The sequence below is a fragment of the Aspergillus udagawae genome (genome assembly GCF_001078395.1).
Source record: "Aspergillus udagawae IFM 46973 DNA, scaffold_3, whole genome shotgun sequence".
Classification (NCBI taxonomy): domain Eukaryota; kingdom Fungi; phylum Ascomycota; class Eurotiomycetes; order Eurotiales; family Aspergillaceae; genus Aspergillus; species Aspergillus udagawae.
In genome coordinates, this window is record NW_025091266.1 from 4,236,660 (window position 1) to 4,255,296 (window position 18,637).

The 18,637-nt window shown below is 49.2% G+C and overlaps 7 protein-coding genes across 7 annotated transcripts; 3 read left to right on the forward strand and 4 right to left on the reverse strand.

Annotated features, from left to right (window-relative positions):
* Positions 1-688: 688 nt before the first annotated feature.
* Aud_005331 (putative serine palmitoyltransferase 1) lies at positions 689-2,524 on the forward strand (the record flags this gene model as incomplete). Its single annotated transcript, XM_043290260.1, has 1 exon — positions 689-2,524. One exon carries the CDS (start codon positions 689-691, stop codon positions 2,522-2,524), a length of 1,836 nt encoding a protein of 611 aa, XP_043146195.1.
* A 145-nt stretch (positions 2,525-2,669) lies between these two features.
* Aud_005332 (putative aminotransferase) lies at positions 2,670-4,008 on the reverse strand (the record flags this gene model as incomplete). Its single annotated transcript, XM_043290261.1, has 3 exons — positions 2,670-3,387; positions 3,447-3,922; positions 3,979-4,008. The coding sequence occupies 3 exons, from the start codon at positions 4,006-4,008 to the stop codon at positions 2,670-2,672; spliced, it is 1,224 nt and encodes a 407-aa protein (XP_043146196.1).
* Positions 4,009-5,023: 1,015 nt separating this feature from the next.
* On the reverse strand, positions 5,024-5,376 carry Aud_005333 (uncharacterized protein; the record flags this gene model as incomplete). Its single annotated transcript, XM_043290262.1, has 2 exons — positions 5,024-5,202; positions 5,262-5,376. The coding sequence occupies 2 exons, from the start codon at positions 5,374-5,376 to the stop codon at positions 5,024-5,026; spliced, it is 294 nt and encodes a 97-aa protein (XP_043146197.1).
* A 2,103-nt stretch (positions 5,377-7,479) lies between these two features.
* On the forward strand, positions 7,480-9,088 carry Aud_005334 (uncharacterized protein; the record flags this gene model as incomplete). Its single annotated transcript, XM_043290263.1, has 2 exons — positions 7,480-7,535; positions 7,585-9,088. 2 exons carry the CDS (start codon positions 7,480-7,482, stop codon positions 9,086-9,088), a joined length of 1,560 nt encoding a protein of 519 aa, XP_043146198.1.
* A 750-nt stretch (positions 9,089-9,838) lies between these two features.
* Positions 9,839-10,768, forward strand: Aud_005335 (aromatic alcohol reductase; the record flags this gene model as incomplete). The annotated part of the gene is made up of 1 exon (XM_043290264.1): positions 9,839-10,768. The coding sequence occupies one exon, from the start codon at positions 9,839-9,841 to the stop codon at positions 10,766-10,768; it is 930 nt and encodes a 309-aa protein (XP_043146199.1).
* An 853-nt stretch (positions 10,769-11,621) lies between these two features.
* Positions 11,622-12,617, reverse strand: Aud_005336 (sugar phosphate isomerase/epimerase family protein; the record flags this gene model as incomplete). Its single annotated transcript, XM_043290265.1, has 1 exon — positions 11,622-12,617. The coding sequence occupies one exon, from the start codon at positions 12,615-12,617 to the stop codon at positions 11,622-11,624; it is 996 nt and encodes a 331-aa protein (XP_043146200.1).
* A 2,957-nt stretch (positions 12,618-15,574) lies between these two features.
* Positions 15,575-17,292, reverse strand: Aud_005337 (uncharacterized protein; the record flags this gene model as incomplete). The annotated part of the gene is made up of 2 exons (XM_043290266.1): positions 15,575-16,851; positions 16,899-17,292. 2 exons carry the CDS (start codon positions 17,290-17,292, stop codon positions 15,575-15,577), a joined length of 1,671 nt encoding a protein of 556 aa, XP_043146201.1.
* Between the last annotated feature and the right edge of the window lie 1,345 nt (positions 17,293-18,637).

Consider the following 18,637-nt stretch of genomic DNA (forward strand, 5'->3'; position numbering starts at 1 on the left):
ATACTAGTTGTATCCCTTTGCTCTCTATCCTATTAGGAAACGCAACACCAAGGATTATGGAGCAAAAGCTTCACCCGCTTGGCAAGCTTGTATGATAGATCATGATGATCTTCACTGGGTGATTGGGTGAGCCAATCCTGTAATTACGGTACCCATCAGAAGGATTTATTAGTCTTCTTAATGTTACATCTAATGCTCTGAATGGACCCATACCCCTCTGCTAACTCACAGCGCTCCGCCGGAAGTCCGACTCCTCAATGGACCTGAGAACAGGATCCATTATTGCATGATATTGAACCAATGGAACACCTGCTGCTGCCTTGGATGGAGGTTAGCAGAATCCAGATGGAAATGCAGAATTTGACAAATTGGTCAGAGATGAGCACTGGAAGCTGCCCTGGAACCTCATTAATACAGAGTATGGCGTAGGCACTGTCATAGCAATCTCATCTGTCTAAGGTTGTTTGCATCCTGATGATGAGGGATTTGTGGTTGCCTGCGTCGCTCAACCAATCAGACAGAGCCATCGGAACTTTCGGAAGTCGGCATGTGGACATTGGCTGCCTCAGGTTTCCCTACCGGCACGGACGGGTATTCCCATCTCCCAAACCCAAAACTCCATCAACATTCATTACTTTGCTTATCCACCACGGGATCTCTCCTCCACAATCTCGGTTGGTTTCCCATCATGCCACGATGGAAACGCAAACAGAAACCCTCGACCAGCGTGACTGGCCCGCAAGCTTTATCGACCGCAGCAGGCGAGTACGGACGGAGCAAATCTGAACCTCACTCGATCGCCCTTACCTCTCTTCGAGCAGTCTCCAGTGAGATCTACAATGCAGCCGAAGCGCAGAGACTCGCAAAGCAGCACGCCGAGTTTGGCCCCCTTGGCGATCCATCGCATCTCTACGTGAGCAAACACAGCGGGGGTGAAATCCCCGACCCGATCCTCGACGAGCCGCCATACTTTACCGCTCTCACCACCTACATCAGCTTCCTCGTTTTAATCTTCCTTGGCCACTTCCATGACTTTTGCGACAAGTACTTCCGATCTCACACCTACAAGCACCTCCGCCCGCAAAATGGCTATGCCTCGTTGTACAGTGATTTCGAGAGCTTCTATACACGACGCATGAAGCGGCGGATCAATGACTGTTTCGAGCGACCGACCACCGGGGTTCCAGGGAGATATATCACTTTGTTGGATCAGCAATCGGATGACAACCTCCATTTCCGGCTCACGGGGACCACCACGGACACGTTGAACCTTAGCTCGTACAACTATCTGGGATTCGCGCAGTCCGAGGGTCCCTGTTCTGATCTCGCCGAAGAAACTATCCGTCAAAGTGGAATCACCATGGCTGGCTCAGTTGCCGACCCCGGCACCCCACAGCTTCATGCCGAGGTCGAGCAACAAGTTGCGCGGTTCGTGGGCAAGGAGGCTGCGATTGTTTTTTCCATGGGCTTTGTTACCAATGCCACGATTTTCCCTGCCCTCATGGATAAGGGATGCTTGATCCTCTCGGATGAACTCAATCATGCGTCCATTCGCTTCGGGGCACGTCTCTCAGGAGCTGCCATCCAAGTCTTTGCGCATAACAACATGGCGGATCTGGAGAGACGTCTTCGAGAGGCCATCTCCCAGGGCCAACCACGCACCCACCGACCCTGGAAGAAGATCCTGGTCTCGGTTGAAGGTCTATATTCTATGGAAGGCACTATGTGCAATCTGCCTCGCATCTTGGAGCTTAAAAAGCGATATAAATTCTACCTCTTCGTTGATGAAGCTCACTCCATCGGTGCTGTCGGGCCCCGTGGGCGGGGAGTCTGCGATTTCTTCAAAGTCGATCCTGCTGAGGTCGATATTCTCATGGGTACATTTACCAAGTCTTTTGGTGCCAATGGCGGGTATATCGCGGCAAACAAGACCCTCATTAAGAAACTCCGTGCCACAAATGCTGGACAAGTCTTCGGCGAGGCCCCTGCTCCTGCCGTCCTGGCACAGATCTCCTCCTCTTTGCGACTGATCGCCGATGAGGATCCTCTTCACCCGGGTCAGGGCCTGGAACGGGTACAGAGACTTGGGTTTAATTCTCGATATTTGCGACTGGGCCTAAAGAGGCTGGGTTTTATAGTTTACGGACATGATGATTCGCCCATTGTGCCTTTAATGCTGTACAACCCGGCCAAGATGCCAGCATTCTCCCATGAGATGCTGCGACGGAAGATCTCTGTCGTGGTGGTGACCTATCCAGCCACCCCACTGGAGCTGTCTCGAGCCCGACTATGTGTTTCTGCTGCTCACACGAAGGATGATCTTGACCACGTACTCCGAGTATGTGACGAGGTCGGTGATATCCTGGGCTTAAAGTATTCCACAGGCGTGGCTGGAGGATTAAAAGAACCGCTACCTCCGGGACTGAGTGTTAGAGATGCCCGGAAACGAATCAGTCCCCCACGCTGGAACGTAGACGAGGTCATTGAGCGAGGTTCTCGGGATGTACATAATCCGCTCTATTGACCATGGTGCTGGATGGAGTAACAAGTAACGCCGCGATACATGATATAATATGTAATCTTTAGACTTATGATATTTAGATACTAATTAACGAGGACAGGACAAACAATAATACTTATCTTCCTGATGCCTGGAGACTTCAACCTGGTCATTTCTGTTCAGCCAAGGGCACCACCTCATAATCCTCGTTAATGAAAGCTGCTAACGCCTCCAACGCAGCTTCCAAATCCTGGGTACTTTGCCCAAAGCCCAGTCGGACATAACCCTTAAACATATCTCCAAAGCACTTTGATCCCGGCACGAGTAGCACACCCTTCTTTTCGAGAACAAGGATACAGAATTCAACATCATCGACAGGCACGCCGTTTCGGCTAAATTTGACAAACCCGACTGGTCCAGCGACTGGACGAGCCCACTCGCAGATCGAAGAATGCTGATCAATGAACGATTGCACAACTTCTAGATTGTGCTTTGCGAGACTTAGGTTGCGTTTCATCAATGCCTGCAGACGAACAGGCTCGAGGGCCATAGCAGCAATTCGCTCGTCGATCTGGCTGACTGTGATAACCGTATAGGAGCGCGCGTTGAGACAGAGATCGAGAATGGATGAACTGTGAGAAGCAATCCAGCCCACGCGAATCCCGGCGAGGGAAAATGTCTTCGAGAGTGAGCATGTCGCCACTGATTTCTCGTATCCAAACGAGAGCAGGGACGGGGGATATTCGGGGTCCGTCGGCGAGATTGAATGGAACAGTGCGCGATAGATCTCATCGCTGAAGACGGTGATGGAGTGTCGCCGGGCCAGGTCGACTATCTTACCAAGAGTTGACTTGGTAATGACGGCGCCTGTGGGGTTCTGAGGGTTGCTGAGGACGAGAGCGTCAAATGAATAGACTCGACATGAGAAAGAGAGGAGACCGCTTACTTCAAGACAATCATCTTGGTATTGGGCTGGATGAGACGCTCCAGTTCCTCCAAATCCAGCTGCCAATGATTATTCTCCCTTGCTTGCCAGAGGCTCACTTCCGCACCCAGACCGGCTGGAAGAGAGAATAACTGAGGGTAAGTCGGATACTGGACAATGACATGATCCCCAGGTCCGACCAGCGCAAAGAACACGATGAAGTTTGCCAGCGATGCACCAGGTGTGGTGATGATGTCGTTGGGAGATATGGCAGCCTCTGATTCACTGGCGTACAATGCAGCTATATTCATGCGCAGCTCTTCAAGGCCTGTGAAAGATGGACCATAGTTCATTGGCAGCGACAGAGTCGTGGCCAAGGGGTTATCAGCATATTCAACAGAGTCGTTACCTAGCGAGCTGAGCTCCTGGATAGTGACAGGATGGGAATATGAATGGGCAAGATTGTGCTTGGCTCCAGGACTGCGAGTCAGAATCCACTATTGCATTCCAAAATCAGTTTATTTGCATCTCTGCCAAATTCCACATCTCTTACATGATCAATCTCAAATGTGTCAAGTTTCATTGTGAATTATTGTGAAGCTGGATTATCAATATTTTACTAAATGACCTCAAAAGCAGAGGCATAGAGGTGAAATATCCCATATTTTATGCATTTTCTGTATCCTTTGCAATTAATTCGTATGACTCATCCTTGTCCCCCGCAGGGCGTGCGTTGATTTAATTCTAGGTGTGGTTGTGCTGGCAATACGGGAAGCACATATATGCATTTTGCTTAGGCCGATAGTAGCCGTAGATATTTGCTTAATGCTCATGACCGATGCTCTACATGGAGACATCCTCATTCTTTCAGTGGTCCGATAAATAGAATTATGGATTGTCCTCGTCGCTGGGATATCAAAAGCTCTGCGGCTAACTTATCCGCTGCTGTTCAGGCCCCAGGCCGAACCCTATCCATAGCAACTTTGAGCTGAGTGGCAGAGTCTATGTGGTTGTATTCAAGTTTAGAAACCACGTAACTTCATATATATAAGGACCACTTCCAGTGGTCCTCAGAGCGCACATAAAAGCCGTATTGGCGGACTATTTCATTGGAGCAAGGATATAATGTGACATGTATGCTCCATTCAGAAGCGTAATGATTGCCGAAAGAGAACTGGCATGAAGAAAAAGGGAAAGTCCTTTGAGTTTACAAATCTTGTGGTGGGTGCTAAGCTTAAATGGTTCCGCTGTATAAACCGCTGACCCAGTGGGGTTCCTGAGATAATTCCATAATCTTATAGAGGCTGTGGAGTGTTCTTTTTGCTACTACGTAGATCCATTCCCGAGAGGCTTACACTTCTCAGATACCGACAATGGCAAATTTGGAGCTGATACAAATACCATGTTCGTATCATCGTATGCTTTATCCATATGGCATGAAGCAACAAAATCCAAGGAAAATTTCATTTCTTAAGAGCCCAAGGCCTCCCGCTCTACCACATGTTGAATATGACTAAAGCGGGTAGATCTAAGTGCAACATCCACATCCATATCACACCTTCCCTTGTGAATCAAGATAGCAATGTGCGGCCAACTCTTCAGCAGTAGTCGCTGCGGCCAGAGCCACCATCAGTGCAGCCACCGCCGCAGTAGGTGATGAAGGAGATATCGCCGTTCTTGCCACCATTGCAGTGGAAGAGGGATTCCCGGATATGCCCGTCGTCGGTGGGCTGGCCGGCAGACTCGAGGGCGCCATTGACCTGGGCGCCGTAGTTGCCTGCCGGGAATAAATCGTTAGTTATATTGGGTCTGAACGGGAGTGGCAAGTTCACATACCAATGTTCAAGAGGTTATAGCCACAGTAGTTCAACCCAGTCTTGCAGTTGTCTGCGGCCGCAAAGGGAGCCAGTGCAGCAAGAACAGTGAGAGGGAGAATGGCGATCTTGACCATGATGACGATAATTTATGAGTTTAAAGAGACAGAGATGTTGCAGAGAAATTGATCGGGATCAGGGTTGGAATCAGTGTGAGATACTGGTGAATTGAATGATATAAACGCTCAGGTTAGGGGCGGATTTGTCCACCTTCTTATACCCCAACGCCCTCCTGCTTCAATGTTGATCAAGTCATATGTTGCTATCTAATGAAGTAATCAAGAGTCGATCTATACATCATAGCACGCCTAATTGGACGCCTGACGGCCTTACCAGCAGTCTGTTATGCTTAGAGACGTGAGGCATTGGTTATTGCATCGTGCCAGTGTCTACAGGGCCCACCTTTGAATTCTCAGCTTACATAGCTTATGTCGTGTAACCTTCTGAGACATATTGAATATAGGCATAAGAATTGGCTGCGACGGTGAAGAGGACCTCCTATGCTTGTCAGTACGATAGCTGGGCAGAAGATCCAAAAGCAAGTCGTAAGTCATTGCCCTTCCCAAGACTCTCATCATTGAAAATCAACATTTAATTAGCATGCCGAGTTGCCAACTGTAATCCTGAGGTTCAGTTATCATTCAGCAGTCACCATAGCCTCAATGCACTAAAATCAGGCGCTGCATGCTCCTCTTCGCTCGGCGATCCCTACTCCTAAAAGTATACTATTCTTGTATCATTAAACACGCTCCAATGACGCTTCTGGTATATTTGTGGGGATCTGCAACTAGAATTGGCCACTCTCCGGGATTTGATCCTTTGTCCCAGATTAGGCCTCCCGTTCTTGCTTACGATCTGCATTAACAACTTAGCAGCTACGTAGAGCTCAGACGTTGCAGTTATATTATGGTACCAAATGCGCGTTTTTGACAAATCTAGGGAGTAGCGTGTTAAACTCGATGCCTCCTCTCGGACAAGGCAGAAGACTGGCCGAGACCACGTCAGGCGCCCTGTCCCTTCCAAACCGCCCGTCGTTTGCGCCTCTTCAACGTTGATATGGCGCTGTTCGGAATGTGTGAACAAGGATGCCGAAGTATGTGAGATTTCAAGAATCAACGACCGACGCCGAGGCTGCTTCTCACCAGTACATCGTTAGAGATGTCTTCTCAAGTTTCAAAACCCGGCGAACAAGGAGACTGGGTCATGAAACAAATGTCTTTCAAGTCAGGGAACAGCGTGCTCGCGGGAAACGCTTCAGGATTTCACGAATGAATAATCTACCCTGGAAGGAGTATTTAGGGAGATAGATCCGGGGTAGTAGAGGGAAGGCCAGACAAGGACTTGTACAATTATCACTGCATTTGCTAATCTGTGTTCAACAACGTTTCAATTGAGGATAGACCCACTAGTTGTCTTCAGTTACTACTATGGCAACTGAGAATATACTTAGCTGGCCTTGGCCTTGTTCCTACTGTTGATTGTTCTTATTCCTTTGAATTCACTAGACCGAGGTGGGAGCCCCCCATTGAATACTTATGCATAAAAGCATACCGTTGCTTGCAAAGCTACGGTGGTATATATGACAGGGGATCTGCAATAATTCCAGGAACTGAAACTCTACATAGATTATATTAAACTTCACAACCCTGAAATCCTACAGTAGAAGAGTATTCGATCTACCCCATGCATGTCTTTGGGTTTTTCCTTTCCTTACATAATCAATATCAAACCGACCTAGTATATGGAGCAGAAAAGAGCACTATAGGTGTGTAGCTAACCAGTCCTTTTAAGTTTCCATTGCAGCCTTTATGCTGTATCGAGTACGGAGTGCAGAGAAATCTGCGTTACTGCTTGAAATCAAATGCTGACCAGCCGCGAATCAGCAGTTCTTCCCTCCACTGGAGTGATTGGTTGAAGCTTTCTGCTCACTAAAATGGGAAAACCTCGTATTCAGGCGGCCTAAGCCTTCCACTATACTCTCTTTAGGCCAAGCGCGTAAACACGAGACTGAAGACTGCAAAATTGAGGGCCAGTAATGTGATTTAAAAGTGATCATTGAGCGTGAGACCTTTTGTTCCTCTTTCCACCCTGTCTGCAGGCAGTAGACCCACTACGGTCGCCAACACAGACAGCTTACGGGGTACTTTTGCTCAAGACATCATCCGGCCTGATCAGTCCAAATGGGGGATGTCAGTGAGTTGGCAGTTGAGTTGGTTGGAGAAGCCCTCCTCTCTGGGTCAGCGGAGATCATTTTGTTGAAGGTGCAATCATTAACACAGCAACAGAGACCCTCTCTCCGCCGCGGTCAAACTGCTCGTTCAGGGAGGAGTAAAAATCACCCAGCTCTACCTTGAGCGCACAGCCTGTCAGCAATTCCTTGAGGAGATCCAGACGCTTTTCGTCCGCCTGACCAAGCTGGGGTATCTCACACCGCTTGTACCTGCCTCTCAGGAGGAGGCTAAAACGGCCCGGGTCGGATGGCTTATGACTCCAGCCGGAGTGGAGAGGTTGTTCTTCACCGCATACACAGACATCAGTCGTGCGCGCGACCGGTTCGGACTTTCAGCCGAACGCCTCAAATCATTCGGATTGCAGGAACCGGTCATCGTAAATCTCAACTCCCCGTCCAAAGGCGCCGCTATCCGTGAGCGCCTAGGAGCAACGTGGCCGGCGGAGTATCGCGAATGGATGCTGCAACGCATCAACCCCTTCCAGTTTATGCCGACTCTCGCGAAGACTGTTCTGGGCCGGTATGCGCTGAGCATGGTCCGCAAGTCGTTGCGCTCGCCAGCACATCATGATCTTCTCCTCGCCCGAATCCTCGGCCTGGCACAGTTCTGCGGTCTGGGAGAGGTGAGTCTCGCCGACCTGATTGAGCTGATGGCCCATGCTTGTTACTATGAACGAGTGGCGAGACGCTATATTGCTGCCATGCTTGGAGTGCATTACACTGTCTTCACAGGCTACGCTTTGGCAGATAGCTTTAACGGACAACTGTTGGGGAGTCTGGAGAATCCGTTTGAGAACTTTGCCGAGCTGGCGGCAAATTTCTACCATTCGCTGGTGCAAATCGGCGTTGTGGAATACGGCAAACCCCGACTCACCCGAGCAGAGGACATGCCAAATATCAAGTTTAAGATCGACCGTGGAGCAGGTCCAAAGCACGGTGAACCCATTTACATGATATCCGGCTGGGCGGAAGCACTCCTTCGCCGGCCGCAAAATCATCCACATGTCCGCTCGGTGGCCAAGGACTTCACCATCGGACTCGCAAAGGATGTGGGAAAGAGCTTCGTCCCTTCGCCGCTGCTAAGAAGAATGGGCAATTTGGGGCGAAATGTCTTGAAACAGGATGTGCATGGGAACAACTGTTACTATGCTGCCGAGCTCGAGACGATTGCCGTCAGTATCAAAAGGACACCAGGAGGCCAACTGGTAGGCAAGGTATCGCAGTTTGGCGACTTTCGGCCGATTCCCTTTGGTGGCCAGGGCGTATTTGGTGTGCAATGCGGGTGCAATCAAGCCGATCCTAAGAAGACCATCCAGGGATCCAGTCTTAATGGTTGTCCACTGGCGAGTATGTACAAGTATCGAGCGGACGAGAAGCTGCACATTGGGTATGATGAGACGGTCTACCACTGGACGGCCGGAGACCTGCCCATGATCCTCTTCTGGGCAGACGGACATGTTACAGGGACGTATATCCAAGTTGCTGGGGAGTGTGTATATTGCGCTACCAGTCGAGCATTCGGAACGGGGTGTAATCTCATTATAGCAGGAGGATGGTGAGCGCAACTGACGGCCAGCTTCGAATCAGCAGACTGGGGTATGCGCTTTCGGGACCAGGAGCTAGTACACGAATGCGCAGAGAGAGATGATGACCGGTTGGCCGCGGCTTCATGCGATGCACACATATCCTTCGCTAAGAGAAATACTGACGTTCGAGCTCAAAATCAATTATAGACCAAGCTCCGCTGGCTGTTGAGCTTGACGGTTTGAAGGCGTCAAGCTCCATGGCGCACATAATCACCTGCCATATTGACTTGTTTGTAATAACATCAATTCTCATACTTGTAAGTATGGCGGTTTGATTAAATCAAGCTTGGAGTTCTCTCCGGAGTGGTGGATGAGAGTCATGCGATGATTGCCGAAGGGAGGCTGAACTCCTCTAAAACTGTTTTAGTATTTCGTGGAATTTTATTGGGAGATGGAGTAACTTTTAGCCAAAGTCTCCGAATGAGGGTCTTGCTTACCAATCTAACCTTCCCAAGAAACATTAACTAACAAGATTTGTTACATGACTTGCAATTGACTGACTTCAGTCGTACTGACCCATGAATGTTTCGCCCGTGGTGATACATTGTAAACATCAACAGAGGCCTGAAACGTCCACATGGATGCGTAATCGCGTGGATGTAACCACTTAAGTCCGAGGCTGACATGGGTAATATATAGTTATAAATATCACAACAACTTCTGCGCATATGAGGGCTTGCTTTAGCACACTGAAAAATATAGAAGTTTATTTTCTAGCAGAGCATGTCTGAGAAGATCCTCGTTATTGGCGCAGGCGAACTGGGCAATCAAGTCTTACAGTCTCTCGCCCAGCATCCCCATCGAGATGGCGCAACCATTGCTGTTTTACTACGGCCTTCGAGCGTCGCATCCACCCATCCCAACAAAGTCAAGGAGCTCAAAGAACTGCGCAACCTAAATGTGCAACTTATTCCTGGTGACATTGCCAACGACTCCGAAAAGCAACTCTCAGACATCTTTGGTGCATACGATACAATCATCGGCTGTACTGGCTTTGCAGCTGGCTCTGGCACCCAGCTCAAACTTGCCCGTGCTGTTCTGGCGGCTCAAGTTCCTCGATACGTGCCCTGGCAATTTGGCGTCGATTACGATACTATAGGACGGGGTTCCGCGCAGGATCTATTCGATGAGCAACTTGATGTGAGGGATCTCCTGCGCTCCCAGAACCGGACTAAGTGGGTGATCATATCGACGGGCATGTTCACTAGTTTCTTGTTTGAGCCTTGGTTTGGTGTCGTCAGCTTCAAGGATGATACCATAGTGGCCCTTGGAAGCTTGGATACCAAGGTATCTGTAACAGCACCGGAGGATATTGGCAAGATTACTGCTGAGGCTGTGCTTGGCTCGAGGGCTGACTCGGTTTTCGGTAACAAGCCGATCTATATCGCTGGAGATACCTTGACTTATGAACAGCTGGCACAGTTAGTCGAGAGGATCACCGGACGCAAATTTACCAGGCATATAAGAACCGTGGAGGCTGCTCGGGCTGATCTTGCGAGGGACCCTGACAACACCTTGTTCAAATATCAGATCGTTTTCGGCGAAGGGCGTGGCGTAGCGTGGGATTTGTCGGAGACGTGGAACCGTCAGGTTGGGATCCATGCTTTAACTGCGGAGGAATGGGCACGACTTCATTTACAGCATAGTGTATAGTCATCAAATTATCTTTTACCACATGGGTATCCATAATACGGTGCGCTATGACTGTATTGGGGATAATGGCACCGTCGTTTACTGGGTAAAAACCAACTTGCAGGGAACTCGGCCACTCGTGAGGCGAATGCGCGATGACGCCAAATCATCCTCTCTGTTCATGATGCCGAAGCTGCGGTGCGAGAGAGCTTAATGCTTGAGTACAAGGGAATAAGTGTGCTGCTGAATGCCGCCGGATGCGACAGGTAATACGCTTGGTGGTCAGTCACTATTCACGCCAGCCACTGCGCATTCTTAGTGGAGAGCAGCAGCAGGCGAGACGTTGAATATATTGCATCACTATTTTTACTATGCTAGAAATGCTAGTCTAGACACCTTTTTGTCGAGCATTTGATTGTTGAAACGAGGCGTCAGACGGGCAATGGAATCTGCTTCTGCCTGATCGTACCGTGCAATGTCTGCTGGGTTGATTGAACCAAACTGTTAATATTGGTGGCATTGTCTGTGGTCACGGTAAGAATATAATTTAGCAGTTGCCATTCTTTCAGCAGCTGAAGCAACACTGCTCAGGTTGGTCTATCTCCGAAATTGGCCCATGCATCACCTGGAGAAAATGGGTTGTGCTATTCCCTACACAATGACCGAGATATGTGCTCATTCTCAACCATACAGAACAAACAGGCTTAAAAATTGTTTGCATATGTCGCTATCCAGTCTCAGTGTATGGAGATTTCCAAAGTTCATATCGTCTATGGTTATACTGTGACGATTGGAATCATTTACACATGCATAGTTGCAACCTTGGTCTCGAGGAATAGGCATGCACAGACCTTTTTTCGGCTCTTGTGCAATTCTATGCTTCTGATACAGACTCGAGCTCTTTTTGTAGAGTCGTCCATGATTTCATTCCCCTCATTGCAGCAGTCTCTGGTTGACTGCGCCTATCCCGCATGCCGCGGTCGAAGATCTCCATCGACACCCAGCCTTTGAAACCTATCGCAAGGATCCAAGCTTCGGCAATCTCGGTAATAGGCAGATAGGCGCCATGGTCATGCTCAAAAGGAAATGGTCGTGCATGTTTGGACCAAGTAAATTGCGGCGCCTCCCCTTCGACAAACCAAGGGTGACCCTTGGAGAACGGAGGATCGAATCTTTCGCCATCAGACAGCTGGAGAAAGAATATCTTCTCAACGGGGCAATTGGCAACAAAGCGTTTCAGTGATTCATGAAGGGCTTTATCAGAGTCAGAGAAGCGACCCGACACGGCGAAAGGGTCACCCCAAAGCTTTGTAGCTTCGTGAAACGTGTCTAGGCATAGTCCGAAGTTTGGTCGATTGACTTCGTTGACATATTGCAAAGCGACCTCCCATGTAGAGCAGTGTGTTCCCCAGGACAAATATTCATATGCAATTGATACAACTGGCTGCTCCGCACTTCCGATATCAGCCAACTGCTTTAGCTCACTGATGACCACGTCTTTGTCGCCGATAGCGTCTGGTTTGTAATTCGAAGGAACCTGCAAATATGACGCGCTAAGGACTCTAGCGACCCCAATCCAATGCCTGGCCTTCTGTAGTCTGTCACCAAGAGGCGAGCTGTCTCCTTCGTAATTCTCGAATGGTGCCAAAGACAGAATGTCCAAGTTGAGTTTTTGGCATAACACACGGATCTTCTCAGCGCCCTCGAGAATCGAAATGTTTTGAGCTTGAGAAAATGCTTCCAACTCGAAATAGACGATTTCAATGCCCTTGTATCCGGCTTCTGCCGCAGCCTGAATTTTGTGGTCCAGATGATGAGAAGGGTGTTGGCCCAGAGATAAGCTGGCGATAGCCAATTTATTCGAGAGCATGATGTGGGCGTCTGGGCAGGGATAATAACAAAAATGCAGATACTAAGATAAGAGAAGTCATCAAAGCAGGACTTTTATTAAAGCTACAAGCAATATATATAATAATAGGTCAAATGCGGGGCAAGTTCGAATTCTGTTCTCCGCACATCAGATGCGACAGAGACTAGTTGGTCTTTTGACTATGTCATTCTCAAGGTATACTCTTCGGTGTTTCTGGCTCTCACAATTTGAGAATCAAGTCAGGCAAGATACAGTAGCCGTGACTGCCCTAATTTTCACGACTCGTTTCTGTAGTTTCCAAGAGAATACTCATAGTCCGAAAGAGTTACAGCGGATCGATTTGTTTCTGAGATCCCTTCATATTGGCCTCTATTTGACAAACTACCAGTGAGACTGCATGGAAACTCACAGTATGACAACCGGCTATTCAGTAGTAGTCTGTTAGTGAGACGATGTGATGAGATCTCGTCACTCACATGTGATCTCTTCTCGTCTGAGCTTTCTCCATGTCAAAGTACGGCAGCCGTTGCCGGAAATTATATTCCTATTCAGCTTCAATGATGTCATGATGGGAAATGAAATATTTCTATTGGCCTGTATAGCGTCAGTAGCCTCCTATGTACTCTTGTGGCATATTTCCCCCAGCTGTGGGGCCCAATAGGGGATAGCACCGACATGCTGGGTTGTTTATGATGTCGCATTGATGGGTACTCGGAGACCTAACAGCGCCCTGACCATTAGTAAATAATATTCAAGGTCCATTTTGTTGACCGTGCCAAGAACGCCTTTTGAGGGGAAGAGAGCTCGGAGATGCTAATGGCGACGTCTGACACGACCTCGCTACACACTGCGCCGAATCATTGTACAAGCAGTTTCCATCACATCCTCCGCCATCCTATTCCTCCTCTTCGCCGCCGTCTGAAATTACCCTCCGACTCTCAAGATAATATCTCACTGTATCTAACGACATGTTTCAGAGCCTTGGAAGAGTTCAGTCTTTCCTGGAAAAGCGCCCAGAGAGCAAAAGTCATTTCAGTTGGTTTACAGCGTCACTGCGATCTACGGACGCGGTCTAATAAACCTCCACAGCAGGCTGACGGGATGCTGTAGACCGCGGAAACGGTTGAAGACTTCTAGCAGACTTCATCGGATGGCGCCTGTTTCCCATGATAAGGGGTTCTAGATAGAGTTTGATTGGGTGGTATGCTTAGGACAGAGGCGGAAGCAAGCTCTTGTGCTGAAGATATCATCAAGATATCTTTGATTTGGCCCCTGATGCTGTGGTTTAGATCATCACAGCAGCAGGCAAGCGAGTATATCATTTGCGGACCATGAAATATGATAGATCATGTGCAGAGTATGCTATATCCCATACATACTTCTGCTATATACGGCCAGTTCACAACCATTGCTTCTAGTATTGAATCTCTTTTAATCCTGCCCAATGCTCCCTAATAACAAACCTACAGTCCAGCTCGTTAGCTCTCGTCAATAACATCCTTGGATTCTAGCAAAAGTCTGCGTGTGGAGGAGGCGCGTACCACGTATTAAAAAAGATGAAGAAAGTTCCAAGTACCCGCAGCCAAAGCTCTCAACCCACCATTTGGAATAGATTGTGTGTCATTCGTAGAAGCTTTTGGTCCAGTTTCATGCGCCTCCTCCTCGAGTTCTCTGCTGCCGGGACGCTCCGGTCGACTCGAGACATATGGCTTTGTTTCTTCCATCTTGGGAGCATGTGAATTGTGCCGTGGAGAGGGAAACGTTGTAAACACATAAGGAACAAAGCAAATACTGTCATATATGCGTATAGCAGACGACCACGTATGCTAGCAAAGACTACTGGTCAATCTATTTCCTAAATTGAGGCTTGATACTTTCCGGCGGAATCTATAGTGTATGCTGAAGTTCTCCGTTGAAAGTTAAGGACGGCAGTCATGGAGGGTCACCATCGTTATTTGTCTATCTTCTCGCTTTCGTAGCGATTCTGCATAAGTTGTAGATCCTTTCTTATTCTAGCAGATAGTGATGACCGATCAAAGATATTATACTGCGGTCATTTGCCCCTTTTTTGTCGGCGGCAGCCGCCGCTTCTTGTTGTGCACGAGACGGAGGTGGCTGAGAAATGCGGTCACGCTATTGTTCGACACTTGGCTTCCGTCAGGTTTGTTTTGAGAGATGTTGGCACTAAGGAAAGGCTGATTCGACGTCCACGGAATTCCACCACATGCATCTTGTTTGGTAAATCTGATCGATTTGGAATGACCGTGTTGTACCGTGCCAATACTAGCCCCGCAGGCATTGAGACGCTCTCAACTGCGTTTCCTGAATAGTTGGTCAAATCAATCAACTCAATTTAGTTCCGACCATCAGATCATGCACTACGGAACCGAATGATCCTTTGAGAGTCGGTTCCCTGGCCTGCGTTCAGATCCTGTTGAAAACTGCCACCCGCCTTATATCCTTCGCTTGGACCATGGATTCCCTCGATAATCAAGCCATCCACTACGGAAACTATGGGGTGCACCGAAGGGCTCTGGAGGAAATCATCTCTCCCAGCGGCCGTCCTGCCTTGCGGTTATATCCTTTACTCCCGCCAAAGGTTCTCGCTGAAACTGATTATCTTACCAAGGGAAATGCAGTTTTACCTTGTACACCAAAGTCTAGCTGTGAACGAAGAGCTTGTCTGTTTTCCAACCTGAGATTAGCCTCAAATGTATTGTAACTCATATTTCCCTACAATACTGTCATGGCAAATTAAGCTTTAAGCACCGGACTCTGGCTTCTCTCCAGGGTCAGTATTCCAGTATACAAAGTGGAGTGGTGCATAATTCCTAAGCCTACGCATCTGAGAGCAGTTCAAGTTGATCATAGTCATCTGAGACAAGCTTAATAATATGTAGGAAGCGACTTCTCGGCATCAAAACAATATACGCATCTAACGCAAGCCCGCTCATCATTTAGTTTCTGGTATGCACCAGCTTTCCCTGAACCCACACATTCTTCACATTCCGATCGTCACCACTCCACATCCACTTCTGAATCTGCTCCTGCCAAGTCTCATTTCCGAACAAATTAACATTGCCCACAGGGCCAGACTTGACAAGGATCCGACCAGCGAAGCCATTCGCACCTGCCGCATCAAATGGGCTCACAGTGTTATTATTCACAGCACCCAGCTCAATCAGTTGCGCATCCCAAATCATCCCCTTATCGAAGCCGCCAATGTCATCTGCCATGTCGACGACTGCTGCGCCGCCGCGCGTGGCTAGATAAAGACTCTCCTCGACAGAAAGCTTCTCATGTCCAGTCGATGTTGAGTTACCCGCCATCTCTTGGAATTCGGTGCTATATCCTAGCAATCTAGACACCAGGCAAGCCTGTCGGGCCGCTTCAAGGATGCTGGGGCTGTACCCGCCACTCACATCCGTACCAAGACCAACCGTGAGGCCTTCATCGAGCATGACGCGGACAGGAGCAAGTCCAGAGCCGAGGGCGGAGTTCGACGCTGGGCAGTGCGATATCTTGGAGTCACGCTCGCGGATGAGAGTGCGCTCGTTGTGGGTGAGATGCACCCCGTGCGCGAGGATGGTGCGGGAGGTAAGCAGGTGAGCCTTGTCATAGACGTCGGCATAGCTGGTGGCATCTGGGAACAGTTGGTGGACGAGGTCGACCTCCTCGGTGGTCTCGGAGATATGAGTTTGGATGTGGAGCGGCGGGTTGTAGGATGCGGCCAGTTTGCCGAGGAAGGCGAGGGAGTGGTTTGAGCAGCTTGGGGCGAATCTGGGAGTGATGATCGGATTGATCAATGCTCCTTTCGGGTCAAGGGCCCGGATGTAGTCAATTGTCGACTTTGTTGCATTCAAGCCGTCGTCGGCGGAATGGTCTACATAATAAGGCGGGCATTGATCGCGGTTGTCCATGCAGACGCGGCCGATAAAGGCGCGTTGGCCACGGGAGTGGCAGATTGCAGCCAGGGCGTTGGTGGCCGGGACGTGGATGGTGGCGAAGTAAGATGCACATGTTGTGCCATGGGCAAGAGTGCGGGCGACGACTTGATTATAGACCCGCAATGCCTCGGGGGGCGCGCCTTTGGGATCAGTCTCTTGGTTGTTTGAGTCTGAGTTGGAACCGAAGCTAGCTTCTAGCGGGAAGGTATATTCATTCAGCCAGTCCAGAAGGCCTGCTGATCCGAACAGCCCAATGTTGGGGAACTGCGGCGCGTGGATGTGGGTGTCTATACGGTCAGTACTGGTAAATGGTCAACGAAGTAGATGGACATACCGATAAATCCGGGAAAGAAGAACTCGTTTCGTTCATCCACAGACTGCACAACTTTGACTTTGGTGCGTGGATTGACATTGTCGTTGGTTGTGACATCGACATCAGTCCATCCGTGGCGAGATAGGAACGACTGGAAGCTGATATCGTCGCGAACTTGCCAATCATAGCCCTTGATACGGCCATCTTCAGAAGAGACCCAGAGGGCACCTTGATTTCGGGCCAGTTCCGGCTTCGCCGAACTTGAATTAAGCCGGGGGAGATGAATAAATGTACCGCGATAGACGGTGTATGGGTATGTGGTGGCCTTTGCCCCGGTGCCGCAAGTATAAAGCAACGCAAGGCACCACCACAATGCAGGCAACCCCACGGAAAACCTGAAACCTTTCAGGAACATAGCAAAAACAGATGCAGATCAATGCTCACTGTTTGGATCAGTCCACCATCCCCAAGGACAGCGCAGATGATATATCCTGAGCGATGCTGCGGAAATGAACGGTCAGGATGAGCGGTACCAGAAGGGACACGCCTAGCAAGTCACCGTGGAGTGTGAAGGTGCACCTGCTGGATTCGAAGGCGGTCTTCGCCGCTGCAGCAGCGTCTGGCAATCTGAGTTCATGGAGGGACCTCATTGTCGCGAGTGTTTTGAGCTCGGTGTTCGGCCGTTTCCGACCGATTGTGCGTATTATGGACATATCAGAAAGAATGGCAGGTAAACGATGCGGGAGTGTGTGTGGTGAGTCCAGATGTACGGTAAGCCAATTACTGGTAAGAGGCGCCCTAATAAGTGGTCGCGTGCAAGTAATCGCATTTTACAAAGTATGACATGCAGACGATAAGTTAACTACGTAGGTGGTGTTTTTGTGTTGGTGAATGATATACCCGATGCGATAACATATATCGATCATTCGAGGTTGGGACCACGTGCGTGTGTAAACTTGCAAGGCTCCTGCATGCCACGTCCGAGGAGTCCTCTTGTGGAGAAGGAGGGAAGAAATCAAAATGAATCAAACTGTCGGTAGCCGAAGCATTAGCTTGCAAATCCTTTCTGTTTGAAGTGAGTGCTATATCCTCGACGCACGACCCCTCTTCCCCCACCGACCCAAACAACCAATTCTAGCGAAAAAGTGATTTGAGAGCACTTTGCACGAGGGTAATTTCTAGGGAGTCCGTGTCACATTGCGCTCATCGAAGTCACGGGAGGAAGCACATACTACTTTCGATCACTTATGTCGGGAGAATATAATGTAATTAGCAAATCATGGGCACTCAAGAAAGCCGAAGTACGCGAAGTGATCCCCGCATTTTGGTGATGTAAACTGTGGACCTGGACTGTTACCCCACAAGCATTGACCACACATCTCAAGGCATAGTGGGCAGGCTGCTGGCGCTCTCCCTCTGGCACTGATCCACTGCCATCCGCGTAGATGGCTATTACAGACTGGCTATGGCCATTTATTGGTTGTGCTCTTCGGCTGCTGCTTTGGAAAAAAGAGAGGACACTGATTTAATCTATTACTCATTAGATAACCAGCCTCAGTTCGGGAGGTGTGTACACGCCATATGGCTTGGGTTTTGAGAAACTAGCCTCGTTGACGAAGCAAACACACCCGAACCTTTGGCCACTGCTCTCTGCTTTCCAGAAGCGGTTGAGGAAATGGCCTCAAGTCCACAGCCTGGCCACTAGTCCGCTGGTTAGGAATGTAATATCTCAGAGGTTCTGCATTGGATAGATAGCCTCG